This window comes from Erpetoichthys calabaricus, chromosome 2, assembly GCF_900747795.2.
Source record: "Erpetoichthys calabaricus chromosome 2, fErpCal1.3, whole genome shotgun sequence".
NCBI lineage: Eukaryota > Metazoa > Chordata > Cladistia > Polypteriformes > Polypteridae > Erpetoichthys > Erpetoichthys calabaricus.
The window spans coordinates 334,101,888-334,119,309 of NC_041395.2; the positions used below are offsets into that span (position 1 = coordinate 334,101,888).

The 17,422-nt window shown below is 42.9% G+C and overlaps 1 protein-coding gene across 1 annotated transcript in view; it reads right to left on the reverse strand.

Moving 5' to 3' along the window:
- LOC114645640 (broad substrate specificity ATP-binding cassette transporter ABCG2-like) overlaps positions 1-17,422 on the reverse strand; it is a 93,964-nt gene that overhangs the window by 40,607 nt on the left and 35,935 nt on the right. The window contains exons 5-6 of the mRNA XM_051922622.1: positions 4,627-4,784; positions 3,217-3,368 (exon numbers count right to left, since the gene is read on the reverse strand). Coding sequence (XP_051778582.1) covers positions 3,217-3,368; positions 4,627-4,784 — 310 coding nt within the window. The remainder of the gene's footprint in view (positions 1-3,216; positions 3,369-4,626; positions 4,785-17,422) is intronic.

The following is a 17,422-nucleotide window of genomic DNA, read 5'->3' on the forward strand; positions in this document are numbered from 1 at the left end:
CAATATGGCGGTGACGCCTGCGCCTTCCATACTATCATTGTGGACCTGTGGGGCCGCCGTAGCCTCTTCTGTTTGAATCTGGGCTGCAGCGCAGAATCCTCTTTTTTGTATGGCTGTGTCGTTAGTCGTTAGCTATGGGCGCATTGTTGCTTCATTTCTCATTCACGTCAGTTGAGCTCTTTCGTTTTTGGGCCATGACTCCTTCATTCGCGGTGGATACGACTTCGCGTGCGGTTTATGAGACGCGCGCTGTACGCGCCTGCGCAGTATGTCTCATGGTTCCATCGCCGTGTACCTGCGTCCATGCCATCCGGTTTACCATTCTCGGTTAGTAATATGGATGATGATGGTGCATGTGGAAGCTGGAGGAGGAGGAGGAGAGAGAGAGATTACTCTTATTTTCCTCACTACACTTTTTAGGACCCTTTTGTTATTATATAAAAAAATAACACAAAACAGGCAAAAAAGCATAAAATTAACAGCAACAGTAGCAGCGAAAATCACACAAGATGCTTTCACTACAGCTTCTGACAACGAACTGAACAACAAAATGTATGGGTGGCCCGAGCGCTGGGGAAATGTACGCATAAACACACACAAACAACGCGCTTGGAGTTCGGATTCCGGGGCAAAATTTGCTCGAATTTTTCATTTTGGATTCTAAGTTGTTCGAGTTCTGGGACGTTCGGATTCCGGGGACAATACTCTATACATACTGTGGAGGCTGGCTCGGACACAGACAGGCAGACATCGTTAATAGACCCAACACACGTTTATTTACAACTATTATTATTTACAAAGGTGCACACAACCCCAAAACTCCTCCAAAGTCCAGGCCTCTCCAAATGCTTTCTTCACCGCCTCCACTCCTCTCCACCAAGCTCTGTCCATCTCCTCTCCCAACACCAGCCACTGAACGGAGGGAGTCGGCACCCTTTATAATCACCCGGATGTGCTCAAGGTGCCTCCCAATAATCTTCCGCTGGCACTCCCCAGTACCGGCTGCGCACCCGGAAGCACTCCGGGTGTCCCTGGTCGTCTTCCCCCCAACACTTCCGAGTGTGGCGGAAGTGCTGAGGACCAGGGCTCTCCAGGCATCGGGCGCCCCCTGGCAGTGACCACGGGCCCCTACGCGGTTGAGCTTCCAAGCTCAGCTCCTGTGGTCCCCAAAGCCACCAGGGCGGTCGCCCCTTTGCGGTCTGGAGGAGGCGTAATCCCTCCTCCGGTCCTTCTGGACATCCCGGCTGGGTGCCACCCCGAGCTGCTTGCCACAATATACAAATACATACTGCTCAAAAAAATTAAGAGAACACTTAAATCACACATCAGATCTCGTTGAACAAAACATTCAAGTGGAAAATCTTTACTGAGTAATACTGTGTAACTCGCTGAGAACAAAATGATCTAACAACGGTCAATGGAAACCAAAATCACTGACCCATTGAGGGCTGATTCACTGAAAATCAAAAACTGAAATCACAAGTTGATGCAACTTGCGTAAATTTCATTATAGCAACTCATAATGTGACTCTGTAGTGTGTGTAGTCCCCATGTGCTTGTATGCACTCCTGACAACGTTTGGGCAAGCTCCTGATGAGATGGGGGATGATGTGCTAGGGGATCTCCTCCCCAACCTGGATCAGGGCATCAGTGAGCTCCTGGACAGTCTGTGGCACTACTTGGAGGTGTCAGATACACTGATACATAACGTCCCAAAGGTTCTCGGTCAGATTCAAGTCTGGGGAACGTGCAGGACTGTCAATGGCATCAATGCCTTCATCATCCACGAACTGCCTACACACTCTGGCCACATGAGGCTGGGCATTGTCCTGCACCAGGAGGAACCCAGGGCGCACGGCACCAGCGTAAGATCTGACAATGGCTCTGAGGATTTCACCCCTGTATCTAACAGCAGTCACGTTACCGTTGCCTAGCACGTGGACCCTCCAAGGATATCCCTCCCCTGGCCATCACTGACCCACTGATGGCCTGTGGGTCACTGAGAAAATGGTCATGCTGGATAATGTTGCAGGCTGCATAAAGTTCACCATGGCGTGTCTAGGATCTTTCATGTGTGTCACATGTGCTCAGTGTGAACCTGCTCTCATCTGTGAAGAGAACGGGACATCAATGGAGGAACTGCCAATTGTGGTATTCTCTGGCGAATGCCAATGAAGTTACATGGTGATGGGCTGTGAGCACAGGTCCCACTAGAGGAGGTCAGGCCCTCATGCCACCCTCATGGAGTCTGTAACACCAGTAGCCAGTTGGAGGTCATTTTGTAGGGATCTGGCAGTTCTCCTCCTTTCACAAAGGAGCAGGTAGTGGTCCTGCTGCTGTATTGATGCCCTTAAACGGCCCTGTCCAGCTCTCCTTGAGTAATGGCCCATCTCCTAGTATCTCTTCCATGGCTTTTATGCTGGGAGACACAACAAACCTTCTTGCGACGGCACTATGGATATGCCATCCTGAAGGAGCTGGACTACCTGAGAAACCTGAATCAGATGCAGGTACTGTCTCACGCTACCAGTAGTGACAAAGACACTAGCAAAACGCAAAACTAGAGTAGAATCAGTCAGGAAGGATAAAGAGAGGGCAACTGTCTGTGGCCACCACCTGCAAAACCGTTCTCATTTGGGGGTATGTCTTGCTGTTGCCTCTCCAGTGCACCTGTTGTCACTTCCATTTGCCCCACAGTAGGTGAAGTTAATTCACAATTGTTTGTGCTTCCTAACTGAACAGATTGGCACCCCAGAAGCTTAACTGACTTGGTGTTAAACTATGATGATGAAGTGTTCCCTTAAGTTTTTTGAGCAATGTATACAGTATATATGGTAAGACAAGAAAGCCCAGGAAGGTCTTTGTGGGTTCTGAACAGATAAAAGCCTAGACTTCAAGAAGGTCCTTAACTTCCTTTCCCTCTTTGCTTCTAGAATATTCCCTACAGGACCACTGTCTGTCTCACAGAGGTCCTGCCTCTTCTGGTCCTTACACTACATAATCTTCATTTCAGAACCAGCTTCAGAAGAGGACAGACCTCTCTCCTCTGTTAGATGTTTCAGTAATACGTTCAAACAGGAAGTTTAATTCTGGGATGACCACTCAAATTGTTCTGACCTCCAATTAAATGAGGTTTCCAAAACTGGACCCCAACTCTCTCTCTCTTTTTTTTTAAAACTCCCTCCCCTTTTATTACTCTGAATTTTTTGCACCTACCAATAGAGTGGAAATATTGCAGTGCTGACTGGGCAGGCCCATGGTACATCACCTTCCCAATGGCCAGCAGCGTCAAGCTGTCAAATAACTTGAATATAGAATAACGAGGCTGATGAATAGAAAAAATAATCGTCCTTCCTCTTTGTGCAAGCCTGAAGAAAGAAATAAAAAGTGAAAAATGGAAGTCACTCAAATGATGAGGAGTGCAGTTTATCAGTGTACATTTTAAGATTCTTACACTCATTGACAATTTAACATCACCTCTGTCCTTTGTTATGTGTTGCCTAGGCTGGGTGGTCCCCTATTGGCTACAGTGATCAGAGTGTAGACAAAAAGTACCAGGGCCGTGCTGAGCAAACCTGAGCAATGCCAGTGTTCATGATTTTAACGTTTAATTAATTTTGCTATGCACTTGTGATTTTAAGGTGCTTTGAATAAAAGTAAATTTAAGTGAATCAGATAACTGGCAGTGCCCCTTAAAGTGAGGAATGAGACTAGATGTCTGCTTATTGAACTGAGGAAACACTGACTTCATGGTGTAATGTAGACTGAGGCCACCAAGAGGTAGCTTTCAGTGCTAGTCAAGTGTACTCTGACACATTTGATATTTTAGGTGGTGAAACGCATGCTGGTTATGGACAAAATAACAGAAAAAAACAAAATCTATGTTAATAACTGTTAATGACAAGGACCTAGTAGGAAGCATGGCCAACCTTTATCTTCAGAACGGCCTCACTCATCCTTGGGTCATGGTCATACAAGCACATAAAGTGAACAGCAATAGACTACTATTTTATTGGCAGGGGGTGGTCCCTTAGGGGTAAGGCAAGGGTGGTCCTGCAAGCTGTTAGACTCCTTAACACCAGGCTGCCCCCTGGGACCTTTCACACGGCCTCAACCTCCTCTAAAAACAGAACTTTTATACATGTGAGCCACTGTCCTGTGAAGACGAGTGTGCAGGTAGAGAAGAACTGAAAATCTCATACTGACCTTTAAGGATTTTGACGTTCTTGATATCCTTCTGCTATGAAACATTCTGACCTGTCATTGTTTACACATCTTAAACAACGATTATCATAAACTGATAATTTCTGTATTATCTATATCTATTATTTATTTATTATATTACATATCTTACACATCAATATTGCTGCTACTTCTTTGTCTTGTCTTTGCACAATGTCTTGTCTTGTTTGTGTTTTAATTTTAATTTAAATTTTAATTCTATTTTTAAATTATTATTTGCATGCCATGTTGTTACACTGAGGACCCTGAGCATCGCAATTTCGTCTATCTGTATACTTGTATATGATTGAGATGACAATAAAGTTCACTTTGACTTTGACTTTTTTTCTCTTCTATAATGTAAAGCAAACCTAGAATTCAGGCGCATAGCCAGCTTTCCCTTACCGTCTCAGAAGAGAAAGAACAGCTTTTGCAGTACTGGCATCAAGGCCAGTTGTTGGCTCATCCAGAAACAGCACCGGAGGCTCTGTGATCAGTTCCATGCCAATGTTAGTCCTCTTTCTTTCACCTCCAGACACACCTCGGATTAATTCTGTGCCAACCTGAAGAAACCAAAAAGTCACAAAGGGGATCACCCTCTACAATTGCATTTACCCCCAAAAGCGGAGGTGCATGTCTTGATTACAAACCTTTGACTGATCTTTCCCAAGTACAGAACATTAGAACACTCTAGACGAGAACAGGCCATTCAGCCCAACAAAGCTCGCCAGTCCTGTCCACTTATTTCTTCTAAAAAAACATCAAGTCGAGTTTTGAAGGACCCTAAAGTCTTACTGTCTCCAACACTACTTGGTAGCTTATTCCAAGTGTCTATCATTCTTTGTGTAAAGAAAAACTTCCTAATGTTCGTGTGAAATTTCCCCTTAACAAGTTTCCAACCCTGTCCCCATGCTCTTGATGATCTCATTTTAAAGTCACAGTCTCGATCCACTGCACTAGTTCCCTTCATAATTTTAAACACTTCAGTCAGGTCTCCTCTTAATCTTCTTTTCCTTAAACTCTAAAGGCTCAGCTCTTTTGATCTTCCCTCATAACTCATCCCCTGTAGTCCTGGACTCAGCCTAGTCGCTCTTCTCTGGACTTTCTCTAGTGCTGCTATGTCCTTTTTGTAGCCTGGAGACCAAAACTGTGCACCCAGTACTCCAGATGAAGCCTCACCAGTGTGTTATAAAGTTTGAGCAGAACCTCCTGTGACTTTGTACTCCACACATCAAGGCGCTATATAACCTGACATTCTGTTTGCCTTCTTAATGGCTTCGGAACACTGGAACTACAGGAGTCTCACAGTCAGTATGTGGTTGATGCAGGGTAGCAGGTAAGGAAACACCAAGAACAAAGATAATAACTTGAACTTTCCTTCCTCTTGAAAATAACTGAACACACACTTGTTATTCAAAAATGAAACAATTTCATGGGTCCGTGTACTTTTTGGTATTTGAAATTTCGTTTCAGAAAATATCATTTTAAAAAAGAAAAAGAGACACTTATTTAATTTTCAGTTTAAAAGGGAAAAATGAAAAACTCAAAACAATTACTTTTTTCCTTTTGTTCTTTCGCACATCAGAAAAGAAAAATACAAGCAACAAGAACGAGAAAACGCCCTTTATGTATTTTGTCTGAACCGGACATTTTTGTAGGTCAACAACCTGATGAGGTAATGCGCCACTTGCAGCAAACACTGGTCACTGGTGTGTAGACTGGACAATCATCATGACGTTGGAACAGAACTCAGACCTGATTTTAGAGATGGTAAAACAAGGCCTGTCGTCGAAAATTATATCTGAGCGTCTGTCATATGAACACTGAGAAGGGAGAGGGTTTTCTGCGAGAAATGTTAGAAAGATTCGTGCTGAGCAAATCTCGGGATGTCGACTCTCTGACACACATTTGGAAATAAAGGTGACAAAAGCTATGAATGCGTGTGTTTTGTTGTTTTTGAGCTATTACACTTTCATTATCCATCCATCCATTATCCAACCCGCTATATCCTAACTACAGGGTCACAGGGGTCTGCTGGAGCCAATCCCAGCCAACACAGGGCACAAGGCAGGAACCAATCCTGGGCAGGGTGCCGGTCCGTGTACTTTTTGGTATTTGAAACTTCATTTTAGAAGCAAAAACGAAAATACGAAAAATGAAAGGAATTTTCAGATTTTGATTTTTGATTAAAGAATAAAATAAGGGAAAATAAGGTATTTTTTTAATTCAGTGGTAACAAATAGCAGTCATAAACTTAAAATTACACAATTTTCTGGATTTATTTGTGATTCAAATAAAAAAAGTGTTATAGCTCAAAAACAATAAAACAGACACATTTTCGTTGTCTCAAACTGGAGGTACTTCTTCTTTTGCGCGATTTTTGACAACACGTGCGAACAGTCCTCCTCACAACACATCGACCAACGGCCTTGAAGTTACACTGGCATCACCAGAGGATGGACCATTACGTTGTTTTTCGGAACACTAAAAGAGTGACACTCCGGGACGAGGCCATGACTGCAGAAAAACTGAGCCGCTTCTTTCCGGTAAAAATACAAGCTTTGCAAACTTTGCTTCATTGATGTAGCAGTTCTTATATGAACGTTATTGTTGTTACTTACTGTGAAACAGCTACCATTTGGTGATTTCATTTACTAACACTAAGTCTGGCAATTTTTATAGTGCTAGCATTTTGAATGGTTGCTCATTGACTTTTACCGGCTACTATAGCTAGTAAACGTTTCGAGTATTAACTGCGCAAAGTGTAATACATGTTAGGAGAGCAACGTGATTTACAGAAAGTTTTCTTAACATGTGTCACACTTGTCAATGAGCGACCATTCACACATTTACACACATTCAAAATGCTAGCACTATAAAAATTGCCAGACTTAGTGTTAGTAAATGAAATCACCAAATGTTAGCTGTTTCGCAGTAAGTAATAACAATAACTTTCTTAAAAGAACTGCTATATCAATGAAGCAAAGTTTGCAAAGATTGTATTTTTACCTGAAAGATGCGACTCAGTTTTTCTGCAGTCATGTCCTCGTCCCGGAGTGTCACTCTTTTACTGTTCTGAAAAACAATGTAACAGTCCATCCTCTGCAGATGCCATGCAGTGTAAGTTCAAGGCCGTCAGTCGATGTGTTGTGAGGAGGAGGACTGTTCGCACGTGTTGTCAAAAATCGTGCAGAAGAAGAAGTACCTCAGGTTTCAGACAACGAAAATGTGTCTGTTTTATTGTTTTTGAGCTATAACACTTTCATTATTTAAATCACAAATAAATCCAGAAAATTGTCTAATTTTAAGTTTATGACTGCTATTTGTTACCACTGAATTAAAAAATACCTTATTTTCCCTTATTTTATTCTTTAATCAAAAATCAAAATCTGAAAATTCCTTTCATTATTCGTATTTTCGTTTTTGCTTCTAAAATGAAATTTCAAATACCAAAAAGTACACGGACCTTCATGGATACATGAATTTCCGTTCTTCTAGATCCAAAAAAAAAAAAGGTAATCACACCCATTTTGATTCAACGTATTGAGTTATATGTTTGTGTGGGCAGCACGGTGGCGCAGTGGGTAGCGCTGCTGCCTCGCAGTTGGAAGACCTGGGGACCTGGGTTCGCTTTCCGGGTCCTCCCTGCGTGGAGTTTGCATGTTCTCCCCGTGTCTGCGTGGGTTTCCTCCCACAGTCCAAAGACATGCAGGTTAGGTGGACTGGTGATTCTAAATTGGCCCTAGTGTGTGCTTGGTGTGTGGGTGTGTTTGTGTGTGTCCTGCGGTGGGTTGGCACCCTGCCCGGCATTGGTTCCTGCCTTGTGCCCTGTGTTGGCTGGGATTGGCTCCAGCAGACCCCCGTGACCCTGTGTTCAGATTCAGCGGGTTGGAAAATGGATGGATGGAGTTATGTGAGTGCATGGGAGGCATTCAATAATTTGAAGACTTATAGGCCTTGTTGATTTTCAATTGCTAAAGTTACAGTGGATTCACAAAGTATTCAGACTTCTCAATTTTTATACACTTTGTGGTGTTGTAGATTTCATTTTGAATATATAAATTTGCCACCTTTGGCAATTAATCACTGCTGCCTCGCAGTAAGGAGACCTGGGTTCGCTTCCCGGGTCCTCCCTGTGTATAGTTTGCATGTTTTCCCCGTGTCTGTGTGGGTTTATTTTAGCGCCCATCTTTTGCGTTGGGGGTTTGGGAAAGGGTTAGGCACTAGTGTCTGAGCGGGTAGCCGCTATCTACTGTCCCATGTAATGATGTGATTGCTGTTACAATGAGCACCGGCCATATGAAACACTGAAGGGTCAGCCAGTTACCTTACCCTTAAGCCAGACACCATGTACAGCGCCATCACAGCTGACTAAGCTACTTTGCCTCAAAATAAATAAATGTAGCGACTGAGACACAACGTTTGCCCGTCACATCTTGTGCATTAATAGAATGTAACCAGTCGGTTAATGGTTTCCAATACATCAGGCATGATGGCGCCCTGCCCGGGGTTTGTTTCCTGCCTGTGTTGGCTGGGATTGGCTCCAGCAGACCCCCGTGACCCTGTAGTTAGGATATAGTTGGATAATGGATGGATGGATGGATGGATGGCAATGAATCAGTATCTAATAACCCCTAATGCCAATGTTTTTAGATAGGTTTGCAAATTTATTGAAATCTCTCACTCATATCATTATTCACACCCTTAATTCAGTCCTTTGTAGAAGCCCCATCGGCAACAATAACACTTTCAAGTCTTCTTGACAAGACTCTACAAGCTTTGCAGATGTGGATCTTCCTTGCAGATCCTGTCAAGCTATATTAAGTTGGATGAGAAAGCGTCTGCAAACTGTCATCTTCAGGTCTCTTCGCACATGTTCTCTGGGGTTTAAGGTTGGGCTTTGACTGGGTCCTGAATCCTGCCCAGCATTGCCTTGGCTGTATGCTTCGTGTCACTGTTGTGCTGGAATGTGAACTGTCACCACAGTCTGAGGAGGCGAGCACTCTGGAGCACATTTTCTTCAAGGACCTCTCTGTATTTCACTACATTCATCCTTCTGTCAATCCTGACCAATCTCCCTGTGCCTGCCTCGGAGAAACACACCCCTAGCATGATGCTATCCCCACCATACTTCAACAGAGGGATGGTATTAGGCAGTTGATGAGCAGTGCCTAAACTTTGCTAGACATGGTGCTTAGAGTTCTGCCTAAAGAACTGCATTTTTATCTCCTCAGACCAGAGAATCCCTTTTTTGCACGCTCTCAGAACCTAAGCGGGCTGTCATAAGCACTTTACTTGAGTGGCTTCTGTCTAGTCACCATAAAGACTTGATTGATGGAACGTTGCTGAGATGGTTGTCCTCCTGACAAGCTCTCCCATTTTATCAGAGGTCTTCTTAACTCTTTTAGGGTGGATGTCAACTTTTGTCGACAACAGGGGTTGACGGCAAATGTCAATAATCCGCTGTAAATGTTGACAAAACATTATAGGTAGACCCTCATTGCTAGGAGGACTTTAAGACTTGTTGACCTGACATTGAATCCCTGCGTGTGAGTATCCATCCATCCATCCATTACCCAACCCGCTATATCCTAACTACAGGATCACGGGGGTCTGCTGGAGCAAATCCCAGCCAACACAGGGCGCAAGGCAGGAAACAAACCCAGGGCAGGACGCCAGCCCACCGCAGGGCAACCACACACCAAGCACGCACTAGGTACAATTTAGAATCGGCAATGCACCTAACCTGCATGTCTTTGGACTGTGGGAGGAAACCGGAGTTCCCAGAGGAAACCCACGCAGACACGGGGAGAACATGCAAACTCCACGCAGGGAGGACCCGGGAAGCAAACCCAGGTCTCCATACTGAGAGTGAACAGCTCTACCACTGTGCCACCGTGCCGCCCTGCCAGTATAATCCATCCATTATCCAACCCGCTATATCCTAACTACAGGGTCACGGGGAGTCTGCTGGAGCCAATCCCAGCCAACACAGGGCACAAGGCAGGAAACAAACCCCGGGCAGGGCGCCAGCCCACCGCAGGGCACACACACACAAACCCACACACCAAGCACACACTAGGGACAATTTAGAATCGCCAATGCACCTAACCTGCATGTCTTTGGGCTGTGGGAGGAAACCCACGCAGACACGAGGAGAACATGCAAACTCCTAACTCCTAACTGCAAGGCGGCAGCAGCGCTACCCACTGCGCCACCCTGCGTGTGAGTGGCGTAGAGTAAACAACTTCTGGAATGGCATCGACGCTGGGCGAGAGAGCGAAGCGAATGCGCAAAGCAAAATACTCTGCGCGTTATTTATTTATTTAATGTTTTTGCCTTAATTGTGCTGACTCTGACTCTGACTTATCCAACTCCAATTTTGATGCAAGCAATCTGGAAATTGAAAATAAAAGACAGGTAGCTGATTTTTTTTCCCAGAAAGTGCCTGTCCGCGTATGAATGATAAGACAGGACAGGTATGCAATGTGTTTGTAATAAGTACAGTGCATCCAGAAAGTATTCACAGCGCATCACTTTGTCCACATTTTGTTATGTTACAGCCTTATTCCAAAATCGATTAAATTCATTTTTTTCCTCAGAATTCTACACACAACACCCCATAATGACAACGTGAAAAAAGTTTACTTGAGGTTTTTGCAAATTTATTAAAAATAAAAAAACTGAGAAAGCACATGTACATACAGTAAGTATTCACAGCCTTTGCTGTGAAGCTCAAAATTGAGCTCAGGTGCCTCCTGTTTCTGCTGATCATCCTTGAGATGTTTCTGCAGCTTCATTAGAGTCCACCTGTGGTAAATTTAACAGGCCCTGCGTCTTGACAGCCCCCCAGCTTTGACTCTCTAAGAAGACAAGGAAAAACTCCCCAAAAAAACCCATTGTAGAGATAAAATGGAAGAAACCTCAGGAAAGGCAGTTCATAGAGAGACCCCTTTCCAGGTAGGTTGGGCGTGCAGTGGGTGTCAAAAAGAAGGGGGGTCAATACAATACAATACACAGAACAGAACAAATCCTCAATACAGTATAAAAATAAAAATTTTACAAGTATGGACCAAAATTTAACAGTAGATGATATCCCATAATATGATTTGGATTTGTTTACAGTCCTGGAGACCTCAGCCATCAAGCTGCCTATCCCATTTGGCCATTCCACAGCTGAACAGCGCTGGGCCAGCCAATCTGATGAAAGGACCCCTCTTTCCCACGATTCCTGCAATCCTCCCTTTACCTTAGGCAGGCAAAGCAACTTGGCAGGTGGGCCGTGGCACCAAGTGCCACATTTGAATACCGAGAAGAGAAACAGAATAGGTGAGGGTTAGTAACCAATTCTAACTATCATGTTACTTATGTTTTAGTGCTAATGACTAACAACAGAGATGCAGTCTGTACAGTTAATCCGCAGCTCTAGTCAGGGTGTGCTAAACTGAAGTAGTGAGTCTTCAGCCGGGATTTAAAAGCTGAGACTGAAGGGGCATCTCTTATAGTAGCAGGCAGACCATTCCACAGTTTAGGGGCCCTGTAACTAAAAGCTCGACTTCCCACTGTTATTGTATTAATCCTTGGAATCATAAGCAGACCGGCATCTTGAGATCTTAATGTGCACTCTGGTTTGTAAGTCATGATAAGTTCAGACAAGTAAGCCGGACCTCGACCATATAATGCTTTATATGTTAAAAGGAGGACCTCAGACTGGGGCGACGGTTCATCTTTCAGCAGGACAACGACCCTAAGCACACAGCCAAGATATCAAAGGAGTGGCTTCAGGACAACTCTGTGAATGTCCTTGAGTGGCCCAGCCAGAGCCCAGGTTTGAATCTGATTGAACATCTCTGGAGAGATCTTAAAATGGCTGTGCACCGACGCTTCCCATCCAACCTGATGGAGCTTGAGAGGTGCTGCAAAGAGGAATGGGCGAAACTGGCCAAGGATAGGTGTGCCAAGCTTGTGGCATCATATTCAACAAGACTTGAGGCTGGAATTGCTGCCAAAGATGCATCGACAAAGTATTGAGCAAAGGCTGTGAATACTTATGGACATGGGATTTCTCAGTTTTTTTATTTTTAATAAATCTGCAAAAACCTCAAGTAAACTTTTTTCATGTTGTCATTATGGGGTGTTGTGTGTAGAATTCTGAGGGAAAAAATGAATTTAATCCATTTTGGAATAAGGCTGTAACATAACAAAATGTGGAAAAAGTGATGCGCTGTGAATACTTTCTGGATGCACTGTATGTGAATTAGCTTGTAGTAGAGGCTCATGGCACATAAAAAACAGAGAAATTTGTTATAAATAAAATATTTTATGTTGAATTATGTGTGAAACCATTGCTTTGTATGCTTTTTAGAAAACTGCATTTTTCAAAAAAATATTCAGCCCTGGGAGACAAGTAAAAAATAATTAGCCCTAAAAGAGTTAAACTCTGGTAGAGTAATTATTGGGTTCATGGTCACCTCCCTAAGCAATGCACTTCCTCCTGCCCAGTTACTCAGTCTACTTAAACACAACACATACTGTACTAAATAATTATAGGCTTATTTCAAATTTACCATTTCTCTTTAAAATATTTGAAAAAGTAATTGCCAGTCAGCTTCAGCCACACCTTACGCATTACAATTCATTTGAGAAATTCCAGTCTGGTTTTCGCACTGGTCATAGTACAGAAACGGCACTAACACGGGTTGTAAACGACATTCTGATATCCTCTGATGAAGGAAACTCCACTGTAATTATGTTGTTAGACTTAAGTGCAGCGTTTGACACCATCAACCATTCTGTTTTACTGCACAGGCTAGAAAATGATGTTGGGCTTACAGGCACCGTGCTCGCTTTGTTTAGTTCTTATTTATCAAATCGATTCCAATATGTACAGAAATGTGCTGACAGGACTCCATCATTATACACAGAAGTTCAATATGGTGTCCCGCAGGGCTCAGTACTGGGACCTTTACTGTTTTCACTTTACATGCTTCCACTAGGATCTCTCATTAGGAAACATAATGTTAATTTTCACTCGCAAATGACACCCAGTTATACCTTTCATTTAGATCAAATGAAGTTTTCCGATGTTGTCTTTAATTAGTTGTGTCAGTGAATTAAAGAAGTGGATGGATGAGAACTACTTGTCTCTAAACACAGATAAAACAGAGATGTTAATTATTGGATGGAGTAATGCTGATAACAACAATATTTTGTCATCATTTAACTCAGTTGGAATCCCCATTAATTTTACTTAATCAGCCCACAATCTAGGAGTTATCTTTGACTCTAGCGTGTCATTTAAAGTGCACATTACAAAGTTGTCCAAAACATGTTTCTTCCCTTTTAAAAATGTTGGGAAATTAAGATGCTTTCTAAATAAAAAGGATTCTGAGAAATTAATTCATGGCTTTATCTCCAGTAGGATTGACTACTGCAATGCGGTGTTCACTGGATGTTCAAACTGTTCTTTATACAGCCTCCAGTTAATCCAAAATGCGGCTGCGAGAATTATTACAAGAACAAGAAAATACGAACACATAACTCCAGTTCTTAGATCCTTACACTGACTCCCGGTTAAGTTTAGAGCAGATTTCAAAATCCTCCTTTTAACATATAAAGCATTAAATGGCCGAGGTCCGGCTTACTTGTCTGAACTTATCATGACTTACAAACCTGAGCGCACATTAAGATCTCAAGATGCCGGTCTGCTTATGATTCCAAGGATTAATAAAATAACAGTGGGAAGTCAAGTTTTTAGTTACAGGGCCCCTAAACTGTGGAGTGGTCTGCCTGCTACTATAAGAGATGCCCCTTCGGTCTCAGCTTTCAAATCCTGGCTGAAGACTCACGACTTCAGTTTAGCACACCCTGACTAGAGCTGCTGATTAACTGTACAGACTGCATCTCTCTTGTTAGTCATTAACACTAAAACATAAGTAACATGATAGATAGAATTTGTTACTAACCCTCACCTATTCTGTTTCTCTTCTCGGTTTTCAAATGTGGCACTTGGTGCCACGGCCCACCTGCCAAGTTGTTTTGCCTGCCTAAGGTAAAGGGAGGATCGCAGGAATCGCGGGAAAGAGGGGTCCTTTCATCAGATTGGCTGGCCCAGCACTGTTCAGCTGTGGAATGGCCACATGGGATAGGCAGCTTGATGGCTGAGGTCTCCAGGACTGTAAACAAATCCAAATCATATTATGGGATATCATCTACTGTTAAATTCTGGTCCGTACTTGTAAAATTTTTATTTTTATACCGAATTGAGGATTTGTTCTGTTCTGTGTATTATATTGTATTGACCCCCTTCTTTTTAACATTCACTGCACGCCCAACCTACCTGGAAAGGGGTCTCTATATGAACTGCCTTTCCTGAGGTTTCTTCCATTTTATCCATACAAGGGGTTTTTTTGGGGAGTTTTTCCTTGTCTTCTTAGAGAGTCAAGGCTGGGGGGCTGTCAAAACGCAGGGCCTGTTAAAGCCCATTGAGGGACTTCTTGTGTGATTCAAATTGTATCGTACTGTATTGTAGGTCACTGTGCCCCCAAGACCACTCAGGTAGCTTTAGAAATGGTTTTGTCCTGATCTGTGCCTCACCACAATTTGATGGTGTAGGTCCACAGAGAGTTCCTTGGATTTGATTTTTATCCTGACACGCAGTATAAATTGTGGCTCTTATATACACAGGCACACGTGTCATTTTTCAAAACAATGTCGAACTGATTCAAACCTTTCTGAAAACATGATTTCACTTTGTCATTATGGGTTATTAAGTGTAGATTGATGGGCAAAAATGGCAAATGTATTCATCTATACTAATAAAAGGCAAAGCCCTCACTGACTGACTGACTGACTGACTGACTCATCACTAATTCTCCAACTTCCTGTGTAGGTGGAAGGCTGAAATTTGGCAGGCTCATTCCTTACAGCTTACTTACAAAAATTAGGCAGGTTTCATTTCAAAATTCAAAGCGTAACGGTCATAACTGGGACCTACTTTCGTATACTATATATGGCCATAGCGGGCAGCTCGGTCGCCGTGTGAGGCGGTTGCGTCTTGCATCATCACGCCTCCCACGTGATTGAGTGCCTGCCCATATAAGGTAAATATTCGCGGGTGAAGGACTGTGCTTAGCATATTCATAAGAAAATCCACAAGTTCATAGGGACGCTGTGGCTAAATACTCGCAAGCACATCCACAAGTTAATAGGGATGTTGTCGCTAAATACTAGCAAGCGAATCCACAAGTTCATAGGGACGCTGTCGCTAAATACACGGAGGCAAATCCACAAGTTAATAGAGCTTCTTTTTCTAGATACCATCCCAATAATGAAAAGCGGCTCATACGAAAACAACAGGTTTGGCTCAAAAAAGCCAATTGTGGATTTGCGTACGACCCAAACATACATTATGAGTCTGACAAAACAGTACACATTTGATCCATGGATGTTCACTGTGACTATTGTCAAGCTCAGAAGTGGAAATGCGAGTCTCCTGGTTTGTGCTGTAACGGTGGTAAAGTCTCTGTCACTCTTTTACGTAAGCTTCCTGACCTAATTATGTTCACTTAAAAGATGCTATTAACAAAAACGACACAGATTTAATAGAATTTGGTCAAGCTGTGATATTACCATCTTCCTTCACTGGAGGACCTCGCTATATGCACGAGCGTACACAAGACGCAATGACATACGTACGTCATTATGGCCGCCCTGACTTATTCATCACATTTACTGGCAATCCTAAATGGCCTGACATCACATTAAATTCTCCTTCCACGTCAAAAACCCCACGATCGCCACGACCTTATCAGTCGTGTATTTCATCTCAAGATTCGCAAAATGATAGACTTGCTCACGAAGAGTAACATTTTCGGCTGTACAAATTGTTACATGTACACCATAGAGTGGCAAAAGCGAGGTATTCCCCATGCACACATTCTATTGCGGCTAAAGGATAGGATTAAACCAGCTCTCATCGATCAAGTCATCCGTGCGGAAATTTCTGATCCACAGACTGACCCTGCCCTACACAAAATAGTAAAATCCACCATGATATTCGTTTGTTCAAAACCTTAAATCTCCGAAAGTTCTTCACCGATTGCTTTGAAATTTTGACACAACGTTGCATTCGAATACGCGCGTGTTTTTATATACATATTATATAGATGTCACACCTGTGACAGGTAAAAACATGCTTTTTTTAAAAAACAGCGCCATCTGTCGGACGTAAAGGCAACACACGCCATACTAAATATTTTACGATTCTATTTCAATGTTTCAATCAAATACATTTGTAAGTACGTGAATAAAGGCAGCGACATGGCAGTTTTTGGCGTGCAACCAGAAATAAATGATAGGAATGCGGTCATACATATCGATGAAATCGCACAGTATTTGGCTGAAAGATACATAAGCAACAATGAAGCTGTATGGCGAATTCTTTCATTTCCCATACATGAACGAAGTCCAGATGTTGTTCACTTAGCAGTACATCTAGAAAATGGACAACACGTTTATTTCACAGCTGCAAATGTGCAACAAATAGCCCTGAATCCACCGGCTACAACGTTAACTGCTTTCTTTACGTTATGTCAAAATGACGCGTTTGCTAACACACTGCTGCATTCGGAAGTGCCTACGTATTACACATGGAATGTGAATAGAAAATCATTTGAACAACGCAAACGAGGAGAGCGAGTCAACGGACAACCTGGCATATTCAAAGAAACTACGATAGGCAGACTGTACACCGTGCATCCCAATCAAGATGAATGCTTCTTTGTTCACATGCTGTTGGTAAATGTGCCCGGTCCAACGTCTTTCCAGCAATTGAGAATTGTCAACGGCGTTACACATGCCACTTTCCGAAGTACATGTCAAGCTCTGAATTTATTGGAGAACGACCGACACTGGGATGTATACATTAATGACGCGTGCAACACGTCACATCCAAATCAAATTCGTGCATTGTTTGCAATCATATTGACCGCCTGCTCTCCTTCATCTCCAACACAGTTATGGGAGAAATATAAATCGCACGTGGCTGAAGATATTTTCCGTCGAATACGCAAGTAAAATTCAAATATAAACATGGATGTCACAGCAGACATCTACAACTAAGCGTTGATAATGATTGAAGATTTGTGCTTAGAAATTGCGAACAAAGTTCTCAATCAATTGGGAATGCCATCACCGAATC